Source organism: Girardinichthys multiradiatus, chromosome 15 (assembly GCF_021462225.1).
Source record: "Girardinichthys multiradiatus isolate DD_20200921_A chromosome 15, DD_fGirMul_XY1, whole genome shotgun sequence".
NCBI classification, from domain to species: domain Eukaryota; kingdom Metazoa; phylum Chordata; class Actinopteri; order Cyprinodontiformes; family Goodeidae; genus Girardinichthys; species Girardinichthys multiradiatus.
The window spans coordinates 9,984,342-10,005,832 of record NC_061808.1 but is presented as its reverse complement, the minus strand read 5'-3'; the positions used below and the strand labels follow the sequence as shown (position 1 = coordinate 10,005,832).

The 21,491-nt window shown below is 37.4% G+C and overlaps 1 protein-coding gene across 11 annotated transcripts in view; it reads left to right on the top strand.

Annotated features, from left to right (window-relative positions):
- lama2 (laminin, alpha 2) overlaps positions 1 to 21,491 on the top strand; it is a 249,580-nt gene that overhangs the window by 81,698 nt on the left and 146,391 nt on the right. For all 11 annotated transcript variants that reach the window (XM_047388562.1, XM_047388561.1, XM_047388563.1 and 8 more), the window contains 5 exons: positions 273 to 330; positions 1,942 to 2,044; positions 2,223 to 2,363; positions 9,229 to 9,393; positions 20,749 to 20,853. In XM_047388562.1, the coding sequence (XP_047244518.1) occupies positions 273 to 330; positions 1,942 to 2,044; positions 2,223 to 2,363; positions 9,229 to 9,393; positions 20,749 to 20,853 (572 nt within the window). The remainder of the gene's footprint in view (positions 1 to 272; positions 331 to 1,941; positions 2,045 to 2,222; positions 2,364 to 9,228; positions 9,394 to 20,748; positions 20,854 to 21,491) is intronic.

The following is a 21,491-nucleotide window of genomic DNA, read 5'->3' as shown; positions in this document are numbered from 1 at the left end:
GACTTTGATCATCTTATTATAGTTCTTTGTTAATCCCACCTGATATCCTGTGGTGTTTATATTATTGGAATTCTTGTTATATAAATAATATTTTTGACAGTGCCAGACTATTTATATTAAGAGACAATTGTGCTTCTTTGAGTATTATTATTTTCATGTCACAAAAGTAGATCTATTTTAGTAGCAGCTGCTTTAGCTAGTTTTCTTTTCCTTTTTTGTCCTGCTCATAGTGTCTTTTAAAATGTTTGTCTTTGTATACGTTTGATTGGCAGGTCAGCCAGCAGGGTCATGTTGGTGTAAGGAAGGTTTCGGGGGTCTGCGATGTGACAGGTTAGAAACCCACATACTCACACACTGAAAGACACAGAAATGTAGTGACAGGTGAGCAGAGCCTTTCAGCTCCTGTCCGCTCAAATTATTGTTTGAAAATTGCCAGAAAGGTTCCATTAAGGTCTTAGATAATGATATCACACTGTGAGTTTATATAAGATATAAAAGTCACTTAATAAATGACCATGTATAGACGAGATGTTTGAAGTTGATGTTCTTTTGAGTGGCTCTGCAGCCTGACTCATAAGTGAATGTTGTTTCCTGAGAAAATAATTTTTACACTTTAATCTTTAATGAGCATAAATATAACCAATGATAATTAAAATTATCATATAATTAAAAACTTGATTTTCAAATCTTTGAATCTGCCATTGAGGTAAATCATGTTATTTTGTTGACCATTCCCAACTCAACTTTATTTATATTTCAATAGCGTTTTACACAGAAATGTAACACAACATGCAACTGAAAACGATAAAAAAAACTAAATTAAATTTGCTTTTACTTATTTTGAGAGTATGTGATAAAAACATGATCAGAAATTCAATGAGAGAAAATCTATTTTTGAATGAAATAGTAATTAGGTAAAAGCTCTTTCAAAGTGAAACCTTTAAACTCGTTTTCTAAAGCCTAGAGGGAGCAAGTTGAACAAGGAAGGAGCCTGAATTTAAAGGTGTGCTCTCTGCCATTCTGGTGTTGGAAATTCATGTTTCTCTGGTGAAGAAACCATGGACCATTTTTTATTTATTTATGTTTTTTTGTGGAAATGTCAGAGAATATTTTCCATATTTCATAGATGCTGTTAAGGTGAAAGGAAGCTGTTTGTTTTACTTGTTTAATCTGAGACCTGAAAGGTAAGTTTTTGAGGATCAAAACAATTACTTATTCAGTTTAACTTAATTTTTGTTTAATTCTTTGTCTTCAAGACACGTTTTTAAGTTCTACTGATGATTACGTTCATCAGGTTTCAGTGATTAATAAATCTGAGTGTAAATTGTATACAACAGCCCAAAGGATGCATATATAAAGGAAATAAAACTATTGCTACAGAAGAACCCTGTGGAACACCATAATTTATGCTGGAATTGGTTGCAGATGTATTACTAAATTTTCCAAATTTAAATCTGTCATAAAGATATAATGTTACCTAATTGAGTTCTACACCCGTGATCATGATGATATGCTAAAGTCTGTGGTCAGTGGTGTCAAAAGCAGCACTGAGCTCTAGCAAAATATGTATTGTAATAAGGTAGTTGTTTTATTGTCATGTTATAATACTAAACAAGTTGCTTTATCTTTTCTTACACTGCAATTTTTATTATATATATATATATTGCAAATATTCAAAAATAATCTAATTTAGTAGTACTCGTCTCTAGGATAAATTAAAAGAATAAGATTACAGCAGACAAAAATAAACGTTTCTGTATTCATTTTGCCGATAAACTGTGAAGTTTTCTTGTCATTTTGCATATGTGCCTTACCTTAGGTTACTGTATATAATAAATCAATGGCAGGCAAAAACATTGGCAGGGTTTATGATATTAACCAACATAATAGTTTGGTAATTTTATGATGGTGTTCTTTATTGTTAAATGTATCTGTGTCCAGATGTGCTATTGGTTATAAAGGCTACCCAACCTGTGAGCGCTGTAATTGCAGCGTGGAAGGAAGCATCAACGCTGACCCATGTGTAACACCCTGTATATGCAAGGTCAGAGACAGACTCACACACACTTGCATTCACACTCATTATGACAAGTACTTTGCGTTAACCTTTCTAGCCTTGTCAACATTATTTTCACCACATTTGCATTGCAACAGCATTCCTTGTGCTCATATTTGAGGACAGCTCATAAAGTATGCTTCATGCAGTTCTTTTCTGTCTGCAGGAAAATGTTGAAGGAGAGAACTGTGATCGCTGTAAACTTGGTTTCTACAATCTGCAACGTGGTAATCGACGTGGCTGCGAAAAGTGCTTCTGCATGGGAATTGCAAGCCAGTGCTCTTCCTCCCCATGGGACTTTGGAAATGTAAGCATTTTTACTTGTTCATATTCTTCTCTGATAATGTTTAATCACATATAACATAATAAAATGACCTTAAACAAATTGGCTTTCTATTATTTTAAAATAACAAAGAAACCTAAGAATGGTTTCTGCTATAAACATAAAAAACATAGCAATAGGGGGACATTGACATTATCTCTGTGTGCCAAAAATCATTTTGCAAAGTTTTTTGTAGTTTGCTTGCCATTTTGACTTTGTCTTGCCTGTATTTAAAAGAAAAACTGAAATTTATCATTTGATTAAAAATAATTTTACAAAAAAGCTGCAATTATAAAACCTGCTCAAATGGATGTAAAGGTTTAGTCACATTGCTAGTTTTGATGTGCACTTTATTAAACTTTGAAAGATAAAATTTTACTTTAAATGTTTTGTGTTCCAGACACTTTTGATGTTGGTGGAAATTACGAAAATTAAACAACCGGTCATAGTATTTTATGAAAATCTTTGGAAACAATTTCATTTTGCTGACCTCATAATACTGCATGAGAGGCTAAAAACAGTTGTTGATTTTTATTAATGAAAGTTTGAACATTACAGTTGAGGGTCAAAAAAGTAGCACTCTTCTTTGTCTGTTTGCGAGAGCCAAGCTCCTAAGCTCCGGAGCTTTCTGAGGCTCAACATTTTCTTGTTGTTCTGCGCACCAGACTTAAGACCAAGGGGGACCAAGCCTTCTAGTCTGCGGCACCAAGGCTGTGGAACAATCTACCTCTACAGCTACATTTAGATGACTATGTGGACTCTCTTAAAAGCAGTTGAAAACCTTCCTGTTTAAAAAGGCTTTCTGTTGAATGTTTGTATTTATTGTGTTTTATTGTATTTTATTTTATCTTTTTCATGGCACTTAATTTATTAGTAATTTTATTGGTTTTCTGTACAGCATTCTGTGATGGTTTTGCCTGAGAAAGGCACTTAACAAATAAACTTTACTTACTTATTTGCTAAGCAAAGATAACAGTGCAGTGCAGATGATGTAACAGCAGATGCCAAAAATATGGATGGAAATATTCTAAGATGATTGTATCTCATTGTCAAATATCAAAGCAGTTTGTGATTCAAAGCCAATAGATGGGCAGAATGTGGACCTGATGGTTCAAAAGGTGCACACATTTTTGAAGTGCCTAATTAAAAGGTCAAACTGGAAGATTTTGGTTTTTGCTTTGTCAAAAATTAAAAACAAATTGGTGTAGGCATTTAAGCATTTGCATACTTACAATTTTCTTTAAACAGAAGACCTACTTGTAGCCAGATTATATTAGGTTGAGTTAGAGGCACAGGTCTTGTACAAATCGTTTACTGTAGCTTTAGACTCATGTCTCTTATATAGTTAAATAAACCTAAAAACAGAAAAATATGTTTACTAAAGAGAAATCCTTTGCTTGCAATCATACCAACTGTATGCACACATATCCAGTTAACTAATCAGCTAGATCAGATTGCAAACTGTTAATGATAGATATATTAATACAGAATGTATTGCTTCAGTGTTTTCAGTGTTGGCAAATGGTTAGGCAACATCCCTGCTTACCAATAAGCTCTTTGATTAACTGTTGTGAAGCAATAATATAGAATGACTAGAGCCATAAGTTAGGGTCAACCCTAATCCTGTTCTCAATAAGGTAAAACACTTATCCTGGTGACAAAAAACCAAGACAAAATTAGGGGAACAGTGCCCAGAGATGTTAACTCTGTTGGTATTAACGTTTTACACATGTGGTATTTTAAGGTCTACAACAAAGAATCAGCCATTACAGAGTACAGCAAAGAGGGAGGTAGAATGCAGGGGAAAGACAAGGAGAAAAGTAAAAATGGTGTGGAAAGAGTTCAGAGGGGAAAGACAAGAAGACAAGTTTGGAAAGGAGAAGACACGAGGCAAGAGGGGGAAGAGAGGTGAAGCAAGAGGAAAAGAGTTCTTAACTGACAGGTGGGGTGGGAGAGGAGGAAAGAGGAGATGCTGACAGGATGACAGCTTTGATTTAGATACTGAAAGTGTGTGTGTGTTTCTGTGTGAGTGTGTGTTCGAAAGGGGAAGCCAAGGTTAGGTTAATTGTAAAGACACGTGTGTGTGTGTGTGTGTGTGTGTGTGTGTGTCCGGGTCTGGCTCTTACACAAGCACAGAGATGCACATCATCAGTTAGGGGTTTGGAAAAAAAACTTTCAAGGTGCCAGTTTAAGAGGTTATTGCTGACATATTACAAATATACAAAACAAATAAATGTGTTTCTCATTCATAGCATTTGTTGTGCAGCTGTACATTTAACTCACAGAAACATAAGAAATATTTAGCATTATTGACATTCTTGTCGCAGCTTGGTTTATATGGGCTGTGAAACCGGAGCTTGGATGCTAAATGAACCAATCTAGTTGAACATTCTCTACGTTGTCAGTTACAGTTGTATGGAGCATCAAATTAAGACCATCCACTGGGCTTAATAATTAAGCTCAAGGGATTAAAAAGCCTGGCTACATTCTACATGACTTAAATATGTTTTCAGTTGACTGCTACTGATCAGGTGACAACAAGCAAGTTACTTCTATTTAAGCATGAGGGTCATCTCTGTTTGAAACCAACAAAATACTCCTAATTACCTCAAACAATACTTTCTGCTTTATTTTTTAGTTCACTAACAAAAGATGCAATTTACTGTAAGCTTGCATTAAAAGACAGTATGAAGGTACAAAAAGCTGCTCATTTCAGGTTTAATTCATAATCCTTAAATATTCCTTGGAAATAGTCATCAGTCAGTCATTTTCTACTGCTTATTCCATAGTGGGTCACGGGGGAGCTGGTGCCTATCTCCAGCAGTCTATGGGCGAAAGGCAGGGTACACCCTGGACAGGTTGCCAGTCCATCGCAAGGCAACACACATACAACCATACACACACTCATTCATACACCTAAGGGCAATTTAGAGTTACCAATTAACCTAACAGGCAGGATTTTTGGACTGTGGGAGGAAGCCGGAGTACCCGGTGAGAACCCACGCATGCACGGGGAGAACATGCAAACTCCATGCAGAAAGACCCCAGGCTGGGACTCGAACCCAGGACCTTCTTGCTGCAAGGCAACAGTGCTACCAACTGCACCACCGTGCAGTCCTTGGAAATAAAATTGCACAAATAAATGGACCTAACTGTGGCCAGTATAGCATGATTCATACCCATGTACATAAATCACGAGGCAATATGTATTTTATTAATTATGGAGTTAATAGTATTAAAAATGCTTAAACCCTCTATAGATTTTATTTTACTCTTGTTACAATCCCATGAATGTTGGTTCCAATCTCTTTTTTAGGGCTCTCACTCTTGAAATTTGAGAGATTAGGATCCACAATCAGTCCAATTAGCGCCAAGAAACACCATGCTGGTGGATGTTATTTATGGGAGTCATATAACCTCATTTTCTTACAGTAGACTCTTGAAAATTCTAACCATCAGTTGTTACAGTGGGTACTAGACAGCTCACTTTTGCATATTAAAAAGGTTAAGTACCAAAAAAAGAGGTACAGAGGTATGGAAAGGCAATGGGGCAAAATGACCAGCACCCATTTGTGCTGTTTTTTCAGCTATATTTAGCTAACTTAAGATGTTTGGAGAAAAAAGGTAGAAGCGACAGAATGCATTAGGCTGCAGCTTCATCACATGGACCCACCAAGGGCAGGCTTCTGTCTGGCAACAATAGAACAACCAATGCTGACACAACTTGGCAACTTGATGGTCAGAGAGGGGTCTTCAGTTTATTTAATTAAGCTTAACACAAGAGGAGAACATTATTAATAATGGATTTCGACGAAGACAAATTTAGGTGATAGCCTGAAGCCTGTAACCACATATATGGGCAACAATCACCAATCAGTTGCCCCCAGTGCCATAACTTTGTCCAAAATGTTTCATTTTACAGCAGCCCTTCCCAGCCAAATATAACAATGTTTAGTGACACCAGGGAGCGCTGCACCCACTTCAGTTTCATCAGATGAAAAAAAACTCAAAGTTGTTCAAAAAAAACTTGATGCCACTTGTGAACATACACATTTTATTATTACGTTATTTATTTATTATCCATTACAATTTTCAGCTTTATTTATTAATGACTTTATTTATGTGTATGTTTTAATATTTTCTGTATTTTTTTTGTATTTTATGTTTGTTTGTTCAATGCTATTTATTTATGCCTGTGCTTTCTACATTTCTGTATGCATTTCTGCCTCATTACGCGAATGAGGAGGGCCTGGGTCTTCATGCATCAACTTCTGCCTTTTGGTTGGTTAGCATTAGCCTGCATAGCTCAAATCTCCATGGCTTTGCCCCACCAAAAAGCATTTAACAATGGCAAACTCAACAGGCAGACATTCGGTGTCCAACCTCTTAACAGCGTTGTAATTCCTCCAGTCTGTTAGAATCTTCCCTTAAGAGGTTTGACATCGTTGAGGTAGGTCACTGTTGGAGGTCAGGCACCGGGAAGCTGAGGTTGTTGCCTTGCTGTCGCAGCACGCTGTGTATTGGGGGATGGGATGTGGTGCGGGTTCTTGGAGCGGGGCTAAGTGCACTTGGCTCACTGAATGGAGCTTCAGAGCTTAATACTTCATAAGAGTCTTCTGGCAAAATGGAGATAAATATAAAAAATATATCATAATATGGTGTAATACAAATTTTTCTAATAACAACATACATTAAAATAAATTATACATTAGATCTGAGCATTTTAACAATTTTATCTTCATATTTAGTCCAAGTATTTAAGCATTTTAAGTATTAATATCAAAATAACCTGATACGCAATTTTTGAGTACATATGTACAAATAGGTTTGTTTAGGGCTAAGTAGGAAAAGGCAAAATGACAATAAAATATATGTAACTGTAACAGACTATGTATTGTAACATGGAGTTTAATTAAAACAGCATTCCAGCTGAGCTGTCAGCATGGTGGTGCAAATATAGTAAACTCTTTTTTTATAAAAGAAAATTAGGTTGCTGTAGGAAATGTACTGTACAGTTGATCTTGTATGTCTCGTGTTAGGGGTTAGAGACTTACTGTGATTAAAACTGAAAATTGAAAGTTGACCATTTTTTTTAAACATCCACTTGCAATATAGAGGGAGAACAGGGACAAGGGTGCAATTCAGCAGAAGCCCTTTCACAAAAATGACTTAAATTACAGGTCCTTCTCAAAAAATTAGCACATTGTGATAAAGTTCATTATTTTCCATAATGTAATGATGAAAATTTAACATTCATATATTTTAGATTCATTGCACACTAACTGAAATATTTCAGGTCTTTTATTGTCTTAATACGGATGATTTTGGCATACAGCTCATGAAAACCCAAAATTCCTATCTCACACAATTAGCATATTTCATCCGACCAATAAAAGAAAAGTGTTTTTAATACAAAAAACGTCAACCTTCAAATAATCATGTACAGTTATGCACTCAATACTTGGTCGGGAATCCTTTTGCAGAAATGACTGCTTCAATGCAGCGTGGCATGGAGGCAATCAGCCTGTGGCACTGCTGAGGTCTTATGGAGGCCCAGGATGCTTCGATAGCAGCCTTTAGCTCATCCAGAGTGTTGGGTCTTGAGTCTCTCAACGTTCTCTTCACAATATCCCACAGATTCTCTATGGGGTTCAGGTCAGGAGAGTTGGCAGGCCAATTGAGCACAGTGATACCATGGTCAGTAAACCATTTACCAGTGGTTTTGCTGAAAAATGAAATCTTCATCTCCATAAAGCTTTTCAGCAGATGGAAGCATGAAGTGCTCCAAAATCTCCTGATAGCTAGCTGCATTGACCCTGCCCTTGATAAAACACAGTGGACCAACACCAGCAGCTGACACGGCACCCCAGACCATCACTGACTGTGGGTATTTGACACTGGACTTCTGGCATTTTGACATTTCCTTCTCCCCAGTCTTCCTCCAGACTCTGGCACCTTGATTTCCGAATGACATGCAGAATTTGCTTTCATCTGAAAAAAGTACTTTGGACCACTGAGCAACAGTCCAGTGCTGCTTCTCTGTAGCCCAGGTCAGGCGCTTCTGCCGCTGTTTCTGGTTCAAAAGTGGCTTGACCTGGGGAATGCGGCACCTGTAGCCCATTTCCTGCACACGCCTGTGCACGGTGGCTCTGGATGTTTCTACTCCAGACTCAGTCCACTGCTTCCGCAAGTCCCCCAAGGTCTGGAATCGGCCCTTCTCCACAATCTTCCTCAAGGTCCGGTCACCTCTTCTCGTTGTGCAGCGTTTTCTGCCACACTTTTTCCTTCCCACAGACTTCCCACTGAGGTGCCTTGATACAGCACTCTGGGAACAGCCTATTCGTTCAGAAATTTCTTTCTGTGTCTTACCCTCTTGCTTGAGGGTGTCAATAGTGGCCTTCTGGACAGCAGTCAGGTCGGCAGTCTTACCCATGATTGGGGTTTTGAGTGATGAACCAGGCTGGGAGTTTTAAAGGCCTCAGGAATCTTTTGCAGGTGTTTAGAGTTAACTCGTTGATTCAGATGATTAGGTTCATAGCTCGTTTAGAGACCCTTTTAATGATATGCTAATTTTGTGAGATAGGAATTTTGGGTTTTCATGAGCTGTATGCCAAAATCATCCGTATTAAGACAATAAAAGACCTGAAATATTTCAGTTAGTGTGCAATGAATCTAAAATATATGAATGTTAAATTTTCATCATGACATTATGGAAAATAATGAACTTTATCACAATGTGCTAATTTTTTGAGAAGGACCTGTATACTGAGCAATTATAGTGAAAAGATTCTCTGCAGAATAAAGTAAATGGCCTATTTTTTTCTCCTCTGTGTGATTGCTGTGTTTCCAGGTGACCTCTCTGGCTGGCTGGCACCTGGTTGGAGAGACAGGAGGGAGGGTGTGGCCTGTTCACAGAGAGACACCTTTATTTCTGACCGTCAGACACTTGGATGTTGTGAACGATCTTGGATCCGCCTACTACTGGAACGCACCTGAAATGTATTTGGGCAACAAGGTTTGAACAGGCACATTCTGCTAGATCCTTTGAAACATCTGTAAAAATTAAAAGATTTCCCAAGTAATTATGATTACTATATTTTACCACTAAAGGCACACACTTATAATAATGTGTACTCCTCTGTCCTTTTAGAATAATGTTTTGATTGAGTAATTTTTGCTTAAACATTTCAGGATCACACTCAATTTTACAATTGGATAATAAAAAAAATGGTATAAATATGTAAATGCTCTTATGATACTGCATCATTAGCCCTGAATGCGTAAACACATCCAATTTGTGATCGAAAACAAAATGCCTCCTGGGTGGATGTCTGCTGTGAACATGCCCCGCTGGGATGTTCTCTCCCTCCTAGGCCTTCTTCTCTGGATCAGCTTCTGCTAATGTCGACACTTTGATATTGGACTGTGGTTTTCCCTGGGAACGATTGGACTTTTATCACTCCAGCTGGTAAATAGCTGCAGTCCATGTTTCTGAAGTTGTTGCTCTACTACTACAACAACAGACCAACTGTGATGTTTGTCTGCGTGTCGTGGCTTAGAGGGATCTACCACTGAATTTCATTACATAGCACCCTGCAGGCCTGGCTTGTCATCTCACTTTTTTGTCTAAGCTTCGATTCCTCCCTCCCCCTAACCATCCCTCCATCCCAGCTTCTTTTCATCAGCCCTGCTCCTCTAACTCTCGCTTCATCTCTCCAGGACTCCCATTTTTCACCTCGCTATTCCTAAATCACCTCCCTCCACCTCCTCCCCACCTCAACTCTCTTGTCTGCCTCTTTCTCTATCTCTCTCACTTGCTTTGTGTCTCACGGGGTAAACAGTGTTTCGCCTGTTGAACTCGATAATCAACTGTTTTTCTCTTAGCTCCGCACACATGCACACACCGAACACATAGCCATACACAGTAATGCTCGCACAGACTCCCAGGTCTACATAAGTCAGATAGTGATGTGTTTTGGAGGCATTAGGGATGACGAAGCAGAACCGCATGCCTCCAAACATGGGAAACAAACAAATTACTACAGTGTGTGTGTGTATGTGCGTGTATCCATCCATCTGCGTCCAATCGCTTGAAGCACTATATGCGCGTACTGTATGAAAAAGCAATTCTTTGCTCCACTCTCTGATTGCGTTACAGAGATGGATGCTCTTTGACTTGATGTGACTTTCACACACAGTGAAACAGCATTTTAGTGTGTGTTATTGGGAGTGACAGGCTCTGCTTGTTATAACAAGCTAGCAGTTGATGTATAAGAACGTAAATGTGTATGTGATAATGTTCTGTGTTCTGCATGGTCTCCAGTTTTATTATGGCCGTGAATGCTCCTGTTCCGTGGCTGCTCGTCGGACCAGAAGCATTTTCCACTGATGCTCATTGAGTATTTTATTACCCATGTCGGTCCAAGGATTTGTCATCCACAAAGATGGCTGTTATCATCGTTAAAGAACATGCTGTTAAAAGAATATTCACAGGGTTTAGAGTTTGTCTGACAGCAATGAGGCCAAGTGGAGTTTAATTTAGAGAGCCAAAAATAACCTCAGGATCTTGTCAAATGAGAGGTTGCATCCTTTTATTACTCTAATATATTTTGATGTAATTTTTTATGTTAAGAAATGGTTTAATGATATTTTGGTTACATTTCAACTTTCTCAGACTAGCTTTATTTCTTCAAATGATTTCTTTCTTTGCATGGGGGAGTTTGACTTTATTGTATTTTTTTTCTTCAAAATTATATATATAATGTAGGCTCAAATATATGCCTGCTTTGCATCTCAGGCAGCATTATGAGGTACACAAAATGAAATTGTTTCCACACAGCTAGAATAAAATACCACGACCAGTTGTTTCATTTTGATTAAAAATCATCTTGCAAAACACAACTTAACAATTTTTTTTGTGCAAGCTTCTCACATAATTCTGCCTAGATTTTTTTCTTGGAACAATTTGTTGTTCATTTAAATTGGATGGTTTCCTGGCTTTTAAACATAGTTAAGGTGAGAAGTTCCCAAACGTTTGTCTTTATCCTACTTTAATCTTTTCCAAAACCAGTTTGAATGTGTTGGGCATCATTTGTGCTGTTAGAACATTCAACTGTGTCCAGGTTTCAACTGTCTACCTGTTAATTCAAGGTAAAGTTAAAGAATTAAACATACATCTTACTCTCTTACTATTCCATCCACCTTGCACAAAGCACCAGTGCCACTAGCATTAAAACAACCCCACAGGATGATGCTGCCACTACCATGCTTGACAGTTGGTAGAGTTTCCATTGGTTTGCAGGCCTCAGCTGGACTCCAAACATTCTTCTGGTCATTTTAGCCCAGATAACTTAGTCTATCACAATCTGGCCAGAAAACACTTTTCTTTGAGGGCAGCTGCTAATATGAGTCAGCCTTTAAGGTGTTAATTTTGCAGCAGGATTTTCTTTTTAAGTCACAGCCCTCTCAATCCATGGTGAGGTGAAAGTTTATTTAAGATCCACAGTGGCACTGGCGTTCCAGCATTTTCCAGTTGATGATAGGGTTCAGCCTTGGTGGTTCCTGATTGTTCCTAGTTATTCAACCCAAATGTCTTTTACCTGAGTGGGATAATTGGGTCAGATGGCTGAGACTTAATTGGGACAGTGATCCCAAAGATGCATCAAAACTGATTTCTGAATAGATAAACCGGTTAATGTTTTACTTTTGAAATGGTCTTTCCAAACTATTGATATTATTCCTATTGAAACAATATAGACTAACTGTATAGATAGAAATCCACTAATTTAAAGGAACTCTGCCAATTCTGCTATAATGCTAACGGCAACAAAATTGCTTGTGCTAGAAGTGCATCGTGCAAAGGGACATTGAATCAAGTGTTACAATAAACTCAAATTCATGAGCCAATGTCTTTTTAAAAATGTATAATGTTTGGAAAGTTTCTGTAAAGTTAGGGGAAAGTGTTATTATGGTTTATATTAGAGTGTAAAGTTTCCTTAGGTGCCTGTGCATAAAGCAAATAAGGTAATACTAGTGCAGAATTTTCAGCAGCCTTCAAAATTCCAACTCCTTTGTATCCATCAGATACGCTGATTTAAAAAAAAAAAAAGACGTGTGGTCAAGACAGATGAAAGCTTCAAAGCCACAGAATTCTCATCATTTAGAGAAAAATAAGTGTCAAAATCAGACAAAAACAGAGCATTGTAAGATTGAGATACGCAATGGATAAACATGGACAGAAGAGCAATACTCTTTCCTGACAGATGATGAAAGAAACTCAAAATGTGCTGGAACTCATGTCCAAACACACAACTTGGCTTGCAATAACTTCTTCTCCTAACCTTTTTGATAACTTTTCTTTTGGGGCTTTACCATAGCTATTTTTCTTAATTTATGGGTTTTTGGTGAAAGCCATAATAAAAAAAATAAGATCTTGAATGATAAGGGAGAAAACCTTGTCCCGGCTGAAAACTGGAGACAAACACAGTAATTTAGGAGAAATGTTCCTATTTCCTTTACTTTGTTGTTAAGCTTGATGCTTCCTGTAGATGATGAGTAAATTTGATTTTATTATAAAATTTCAGATTTGCAATGCGCAGATCAACTTTTACTAAGCTGCAGAGTTGTAATCTGTTAAATAAACAGCAAAAGCATTGATAGTGTAAAAACAATTTTATTTATAATGTGACTCATCTGGCCTAGATCACATGAAATAAATTTTCTTCTAAATGTTCCCATTTTGTTTTCTTCCATATTTTTACTTGTATGGATTAAGATGCTCCTTTTAAACTGGACCATTTTAATAATGAACCTTCCTTGTTTTGTGGTGGAATAGTTATAAAACAACCAATGAATTTTAAAAGTAAGAAAGGGGTCACATGTATACATTCAGCCCCACGAAGATTTGTCATGTTTATGTACAATTAGCATTTACTGTGAACAATGATACTGGTGTTCCTGCATCTTTCAGTTTATTATAGTTGTTAACAGTGATAACAAACACACATGGCTTAGGATTGAATACATTTTTGTTAAAACTAACCATGTGAGATGCCCCTTAGCTCAAACCTATTGAAAATTTCTGGACAATGTTTAAAAGCTGGCTTTATCCCCAGAAACCAACTAGTTTAACAGAGCTTTCCCAATTCTCCCAGGAAGTTTTGTCAAATATCCCAACAGAATGGTGCCAAGACCCTGTTGATTACAACAAAAAGTTACTTTTCGTTGGCTTGCTTAGGGATGTTCAAATATCTGGAGCGGTTTATGTGTGTATTTGAGCCAGTAAGTATAATTTTGAACTTAACCATAGTAAAGAAAAACCCAATTCATGTTTTTAAAATTTAGTGAAGCTGTCACCATCTCACCCTGAAAAAGAAATTTGAAACGTAATTGAATGCCAAACAATTCAAATTCATGCTAATGAATATATATATAAGGCTTTACCCTCAATGCATAGCAGGACCTTATTAATGAAAGAAGAACTGATTTATTAATTTAAAAAACATAAAAATTAAGATGTTTTTATTCTTGAAAGTCAATGTCATTGCCCAAATCAGGGTTAAACAATGTCATTGTATACATTTAGAACAGATATTTGACATTCGATATTCCACTCAAAACTCAAAACGTCCACTCAAACATTTTGTAACATACCTCCTGTAGCTAAATATTTAGAAATATTTATCTACACCTTTATGCCACCTGGTGGTGTAAACATCATGAATAACTGGTACTAACCCTCAAGTGATCTGGTGATAACATTTGACACCTGTCATTTTGGGAACCTTGAAAACTCAACAGAGCGTCATTTGCTCAAAACATGCAGAACTTACCTTCTCCTTTATGTTTTGTAAAAAAAAACTCACCTCAGCTTAATGCGTATGTTTTGGTGTCTGCAGCACCCTGTGAGTATTTTTGCAAGAGAAAAATATCCAAAGTTTTATCTTATACGTACGTACGCACATACATACATACATACATATATAAATTTCTCAACTATAAAGTATCTTTCTATCTTTGTTAGCTTCTTTAAGTAAGATTCACAACACGATTTGCAACTGACTTTCAAGACCCAGTGATCCGTGGGAGTGCAAAACAATAATTGATTGGCTGCAAGACGACACTGGAAGCACAAAAAAGTGAGCTGCTCTTAGTCATCAGTCTAAATGAGATGTGCATACTGAGTTACAGTGCCTGTAACCTTCTCTCATCTGCCTCTTGCAATAATAATCATGCCATAGTCCTGCATACACCCACTTCAAAGTGCAATGTTGTTTTTAAGTGTTTTTAAGTTGCACCCTCTGCAACACTTGACAACATATAAAACAGTTAATACAGAGAGTAATGTTCATAAAGTGATATGTTCATAAATACCCAATGTCCTAAAAAAAAGTTTCTCCTGATAAGATCAGTCATTAGTCGTAATTACATTAGCAAAGTTATAAACACACTAAATGTGGTATGGGAAATTAGATTTCCTTTAGCAAGGACCAACTCATTCCAGGAAGCATGTCATTCCACTTTATTGCACATAACTTAACATGTGAACACAATTGTGTTAATTTCTTTGTATGTGTGGATTACTTTTTGTTGGCATCAAGTGTAAATTTCATGTCACTAGGACCAATAGAAATACATTTACTGAGAGAAATGTTGAACAGTTCATCACTTAATTTCTTCCCCTTTTTTCACAATTCGGATTATGTTTGAGGCAAAAGTCCAATTGGTGCTTACATTTTTCATATGAATGCAAATACATTTTTTACCCTAAAGATGATTTAAATATTGTGGTGTCTGAATGTTTGTATAGCTATTGAAATTACAATGGTTTTGCACAGTAGGTTCTTTTTACTGGTTTATTCTCACCAGAGCATTAAACTGTGGCATGAATCTGACCTTCTGAATACCTACTCTAAAATCAGGATGGAGTAATACTTTGTAGGTCATTAAACTTTTGACTTGGTTATGTAAAGTTATGGAAAAGTTATATTGCATCAAGGCTCTGCTGAGTACCCTGGAGGAATAGTGGGGTTGGATAGTGACTCATTTTTACTCCTCCTCTCACTTTCCGTGTCAAACCCACTCCTTGGCATAGACTGTAAATTAAATATAAGTTTACTCATCTTGCACCTCTTAAGCAAAACCCTTTTTTCTCTCATTGAAATTAGTTTTGGAAGTAATTATTATTGTTCCCTCAACAGACTGCCTTTAACCTAATGTGTGAATGCGTGAAAATCATTTCTATTTATTTCAGCACTTTTTTGTTGTTGTTTTATTGGAAATCTTTCTGTTTTGATTACTTTTCTTCATCCCTCCTTCCACCTGTTGTATCACAATAAGCTGTTACTCATAGCTAATAACAAAGCAGTCACTTTAATGAAAATTGAGTCAGGTTCCTTATTACAGTTTGAACAGTGAGGATTATGACTTTCTTTTGTCCTGACCACTACTAAAGCTAATAACAGGCTTATATAGCTCGCAGGGGTGCATCTAACCAATGTCTGTTTCAGCTGAGTGTTTATTCTGTGATTGTTTTTGCTACCCATAATTCCCTTCTCTCTACAGATAATTTCTCTCTCTCCTGCTGTGTTTTTTTTCATTGGTTTCTTGGGTTTCTTCCATTTTATGTCTTCATTTCTTCCCCTCCAAGGGTGGAGTTTAACATTCTTGTTGCTATGAAAAAGATTTGATTGGTGGCCAGAATTCAAGGGATGGCATCATGAAAACATGGTTTTCTGAGAAATAGTCAATAGTTTTGAAGAAAGTAAATTACAAAGGTTTGGACCCATTATTGGCTTGGGGATCATCTAACATTTTAGCTCAAGAAAACAGATATTCTATGGTATGCAAGACATTTTTTTCTCAAATGGATTACTTGAAATTTTAGAGTTGCGTACAAAACAAATTACTTTACAACTTGGGTCAAAAACTTCATTTTCTAGTGACAAAATACATTAAGAAAAATAAAATATTTACCAACAGATATTTGTGCTAAAATCAGGTCTTTCACTCTTCTGTTGCCTGTGGCAGCAGGTTTGTATGAGCGCTGGTTTTGACTGAGCACCTGAAGGTCAACCCTCATTCTGTCAAAATACTTTTTTTTTTTTTTTTTTTTTTCAAACTTGAGGGAACTGGCTTTATTGACTTACAAAAATAGTTATACCTGTTAAACCTTTTCATATTCCAGTCACAAAATTCAATGTATTTAACTAGATACAACCCAACATGTAATTGTGAAGTAGGAGAAAAAATATAATTCATTATTTGACAAAAAAAAAAAGTAAACTGAAAAGTGTAGAAGAACCAGAAAACATTTGGAAGGAGCTACTTCTCCGCCGAGTCAGATGAGACCAAAATGGGCCAACATGCAAAAGTCTTTGTGTGGCAGAAAACTGTCACTACACATCATCCAGAAAACCGCAAAGCTACAGTAATTGTGACACTTTTCCTTAGTGTCAAAAGGAATCTGGATGTTTCTTAACACTGGGCAATCCTAGTAGCAAAATATTTGAGGCTGAGCATAGGCTCACATGCCAGCAGGGCAAGAGCTACAATGAAATGATGTAGATCAGTCCATATTCATGTGCTAGAATGGGTTAGTTTCTAGATCTACAAAGCTAAATACATATTCATGCCACCCGTTTCAGATGTGATTTTGAAAAAAGGTGAAAAATCATTGAAAATAATTTTTTTCCACTATACATTTATACACCACTTTGTGTTGGCCTGTCACACATAATCCCTAAAAAATACATCAAAGTTTGTGGTTGTAACATGGCAAAATATGAAAAAAATGCATACTTTTGCATTCATATGCATTCTAGGTTACAATTCTGCTGTTTTGTAGGTATTAGATGAAAAGTTTAAATACTTTTTCATACTTCAGTTTAGATAATGACAAAAGGAGGTCAGGCAGCATAAGCGTTAGATAAGTGCAGGCTGCTTAGTATCCTCTGGAGTCCAAGTCGGTAAATTGAGGTAGATCAAGAATGAGTTTTATTGAATAAAAACCTCCACTGTAGCACCCCTGTAGGCCTTCCCTGGTGTGTGTATGTGTGTGTGTGTGTGTGTGTGTGTGTTCTTGTACTTGTTGCTGAGTGAGAAACATTTTTCGTATTTTTATCACAAAGTGAGGACATTTTCCTGGTCCTCACTTTTTCAAATTCCGTTCTTGGGACAGGGGTTAGGTTTAGGACTAGGGTATGAATTGAGTTATTGTTAGGGTTAGGGTTAGGTATTAACTGGTTAGGGTTAGGGTTAGTGTGAGGGTCAGGGTTAGGCACTAAAAATCAAGGAAAATGAATGGAAGTCAATGGAAGTAACCGAAAAGTCCTCATAAAGATAGTAAAACACGGATGTGTGTGTGTGTGTTTGTGTGTGTGTTCACAGTGAGAACCATTTTCCCGATTTCACCATCAAATTGAGGACCATTTGTACCAAAGTGAGGACATTTTGCTGGTCCTCACGACCTATTTTGCTAACGGTTAGGTTTAGGACTAAGGTGTGAATTGCCTTTAGGTTAAGGTTAGGGTTAGGCATGCACTGGTAATAGTTAGGTTTAGGGTTATTGTCAGGGTTAGGGCATAGAAAGGGTTGAAAATGACTGAAAATCAATGGAAGTCAATGGGAGTCAACACATGGTCCTCACTACATATAGCAAAACAAGAGTGTGTGTGTGGGTGTGTGTGCACGCTCAGAGCCAGTGCCAAATGAGTGATTCCCTCATCCTAGTTTAAGAAGTGTGCGTAATGATGCAGAATAGCGGAGGTTTATGGAGGCATTATGCCTACGTTTTACTTCTTCACTTACTCTCTCAAGGACCATTTCTTTATCTTTCTCTCCTCCTCTCCAGAGTGTCCCCTTCTCTCTGTTTTATAGTGGCATTATTATCTGACTCCCCCACCCATTACTGCTCAGGATGGAGCAGAATAATAAATTTCAGGATCATGCCGATGCAGCGTTTTCCCAGCTCAAGTTCATTTTGGTGGTGTCAACAGAAAGGGTGCAAAGAAACACCATTGGACAACAAAGACTTTGCTGAATGTTTGTTCTTGAGAAATTGTTACCACAAAAAATTTAGTTTTGTTTTAGAAACTTACAATGATGTTTTAAAACTGTGGTTTTAGTCTTTTTGGTGTGTAGCAGAATGATTATTTATGATAATCCCGGCTCTCACAGGCCTGTTAGTTCTTCTTTAAGAAGCCCTCCTGTTCTCCACTCATTGCCTATATTAGCTGCACCTGTTTGAACTTGTTGTCTGTGTAAGACACCTGTCCACATGTTCAATCGAACAAACTCCAACCTCTCCACATTACACTGCCATGGATTAAAATCCTGCAGCACAGCATGACAACAACCCGAAGCACACAGTATGGAGAACTAAGGAGTGGCTGTGTAAGAAGCATCTCAAGGTCCTGGAGCGGCCTAGCCAGTCCCCAGACCTGAACCCAATCCAAAATCTCTGGAGGGAACTTAAAGTCTGTATTGCCCAGTGACAGCCCCAAAACCTGAAGGATCTGGAGAAGATCTGTATGAAGGAGTGGTCCTAAATCACTGCTGCAGTGTGTGTGCAAACCTCGTCAAGATCTACAGGAAATGTCTGATATCTGTAATTGCAAACAAAGGTTCCTGTGCCAAATATTAAGTTTTGTTTTTCTGATGTATCAAATACTTATGTGATGCAATAAAATGCATATTAATTTCTTAAAAATCACACACTGTGATTTTCTGGATTTTTGTTTTAGGTTTTGTCACTCACACTTTAAGACTACCTATGATAAAAAAATTAAAGACTTCTACATGCTTTGCAGGTGGTAAAACCTGCAAAATCGGCAGTGTATCAAATACTTGTTCTTCCCACTGTGCACAAATAGAAGGCTGAGCATTTTGTAAAACAGAAGAACTTAAGCCAAAATAACTGATTTAGCATTCATAAATACATCTGGTCTGGAAATTAATAAATTCAGTTTATTTGTATTGCACCAATTAACAAGTGTCATCTCAAGGAACTTTAGAAGGCAAGTAGAATCAATTCATATCCAGCCAGAATCTAATTTGGTCCAAATCCATTTGTAATTAGTGCAGTCTGAACATATTATCAGATCCAATCACATAAAGGCAGTCCAATTCAAATTGTTATCCAACAGTTTTCAACACAATTCAGTTAATCAGTTAAATTGTGAATAAAAAGGCAGAAACATTGCAAATTACACTGACCGGTCAAAGTTGATGACTTTACAACAACCCCTCATTCTAAGCAAGCTTGTGGTGACAGTTGGAGAGGAACCACTCCCTTTTAACAGGAAGCAACTTTTCTGTTTAATTCCTGTTCCTACTGGCCGCCTGCTGTGACTGGCTGGGGTTCAGAGGACAGGAAGGCAGAAAGAAAAAAAAAAAAACACAGAAGTTGTGACTGAGAATTACCATCCATCCATTTTCTTTATCCGCTTCTACCAGACAGGGTCACGGGGGAGACTATCTCCTTTGGTCTACGGGCAAGAGGCAGGGTACCCTTGACATGTCACCAGTCCATTGCAGGGCAACACAGAGACACACAGGACAAACAACCGTGCACACATCCATTTGTACTTAAGGGAAATTTAGAGGGACCTACCAATCATGTTTTGGACTGTGGTAGGAAGTCGGAGTATCAGGAGAGAACTCATGCATGCACAGAAAGAACATGCAAACTCCATGCAGAAAGACTCCCGGCCGGGAGTCGAACCCAGAACCTTCCAGCTGCAGACAATAGTGCTGCTAACTGCACCACCGTACAGCCCACTTGATTAAAAATAACTTTTTATGGAAAAGAGAAACAAAGATTATAGAGACCTTTTGATAACAATGGATCCATCAATGTGTTCTTGGACTTTCTCTGAAAAAAAAAACTGTGACAGCAGAGGTTCTGTGAATGAAGCTGCTCATCAGGAGGCACAGCTAAGCATAGTAACACTAAGCCAGGAGAACCTTCTATGCAAAAGAAAACGGTATACACATTAATGTCAGCAAAGCTTGGTCAATGGCTTTAATTAAAAAAGAAACACAGCTAAACAAAAGCATTTTGCTGGAATTACTTTCTATGGTAGACAATAACAAACTAAAATAAATCACTGGCTGAGGAGTACTTTAAAATAAAAGTTGTACAATACATGACTAGATTTAAAAGCTTGTTCAGTGGCTTCATCCAGAACTTAACACAATTCCAGGGCCAGGTGTATCTTCTATGGAATGAAAAACACAAAGTTAATCCCACCCATAGCTTTGTGAATGATCCCTTCCAGGAAAAATAGCCTAACACAAAAGCTCAACCACTTCTATGAATATAAACCCAAATAATTTTAACCTATATGTGTTATTGCTTGTGTGTCTTCAGATTTTGGCATATGGAGGAGATGTGGTATTCACGGTGTCCTATACAACGCATCAGCAAGAGCAGGTAGCCATCAGAGTCACCTCAGAACCTGACCTTATCATAGAGGTAAGTTTTAAGTGTTTTTTTTGTGTGTTTTTTCCAGAGATCTTTCATGACGCCATCAAAAGATAACTATATGGGGTTTTATAGACACTTTGTTTTAACTGTAAAATTATTGTAAATGTAGCCTCCAGTTTAAGTGGGTGTTCAATTGATAGTGATTTGTTTTTTAAATATGGGTCCTTTTTTGTACCTAAATCGAGTTCTGCAACCACATTCACAGCAATAAATTGCAAGCAATCCCTTGAAACAAATACACCCACAGCAGGGTGTACCGTGGTCATGCATAAGTACCTCATACACCCCATTTACGGAGAAAAAAAGGCACTGACTTTGAGTGTCACCAAGCCCTGATGATTACCTTGCTTTGATGTTTGGGAAAAGTGTTCACATAACCCTAGAAACTGTTGTGCATGTTTATTTATTTGTGTCCTTAGCATATTTTGCTTTACCTACTGGCTTTAGCAGTGGTGAACATTAAATAATGCAGCAAAAAAGGTGGTGAAAAACTGACATGCACATATACACAAAAACAACCACAGCATGCAGAGAAGTGCTGAACTGAGCAATAAAAATGCAGATGGAGTCTTTCCCACCTTCTCTATTATAATGATCAGGTTGCAGTATGATGCATGGCAGCAATA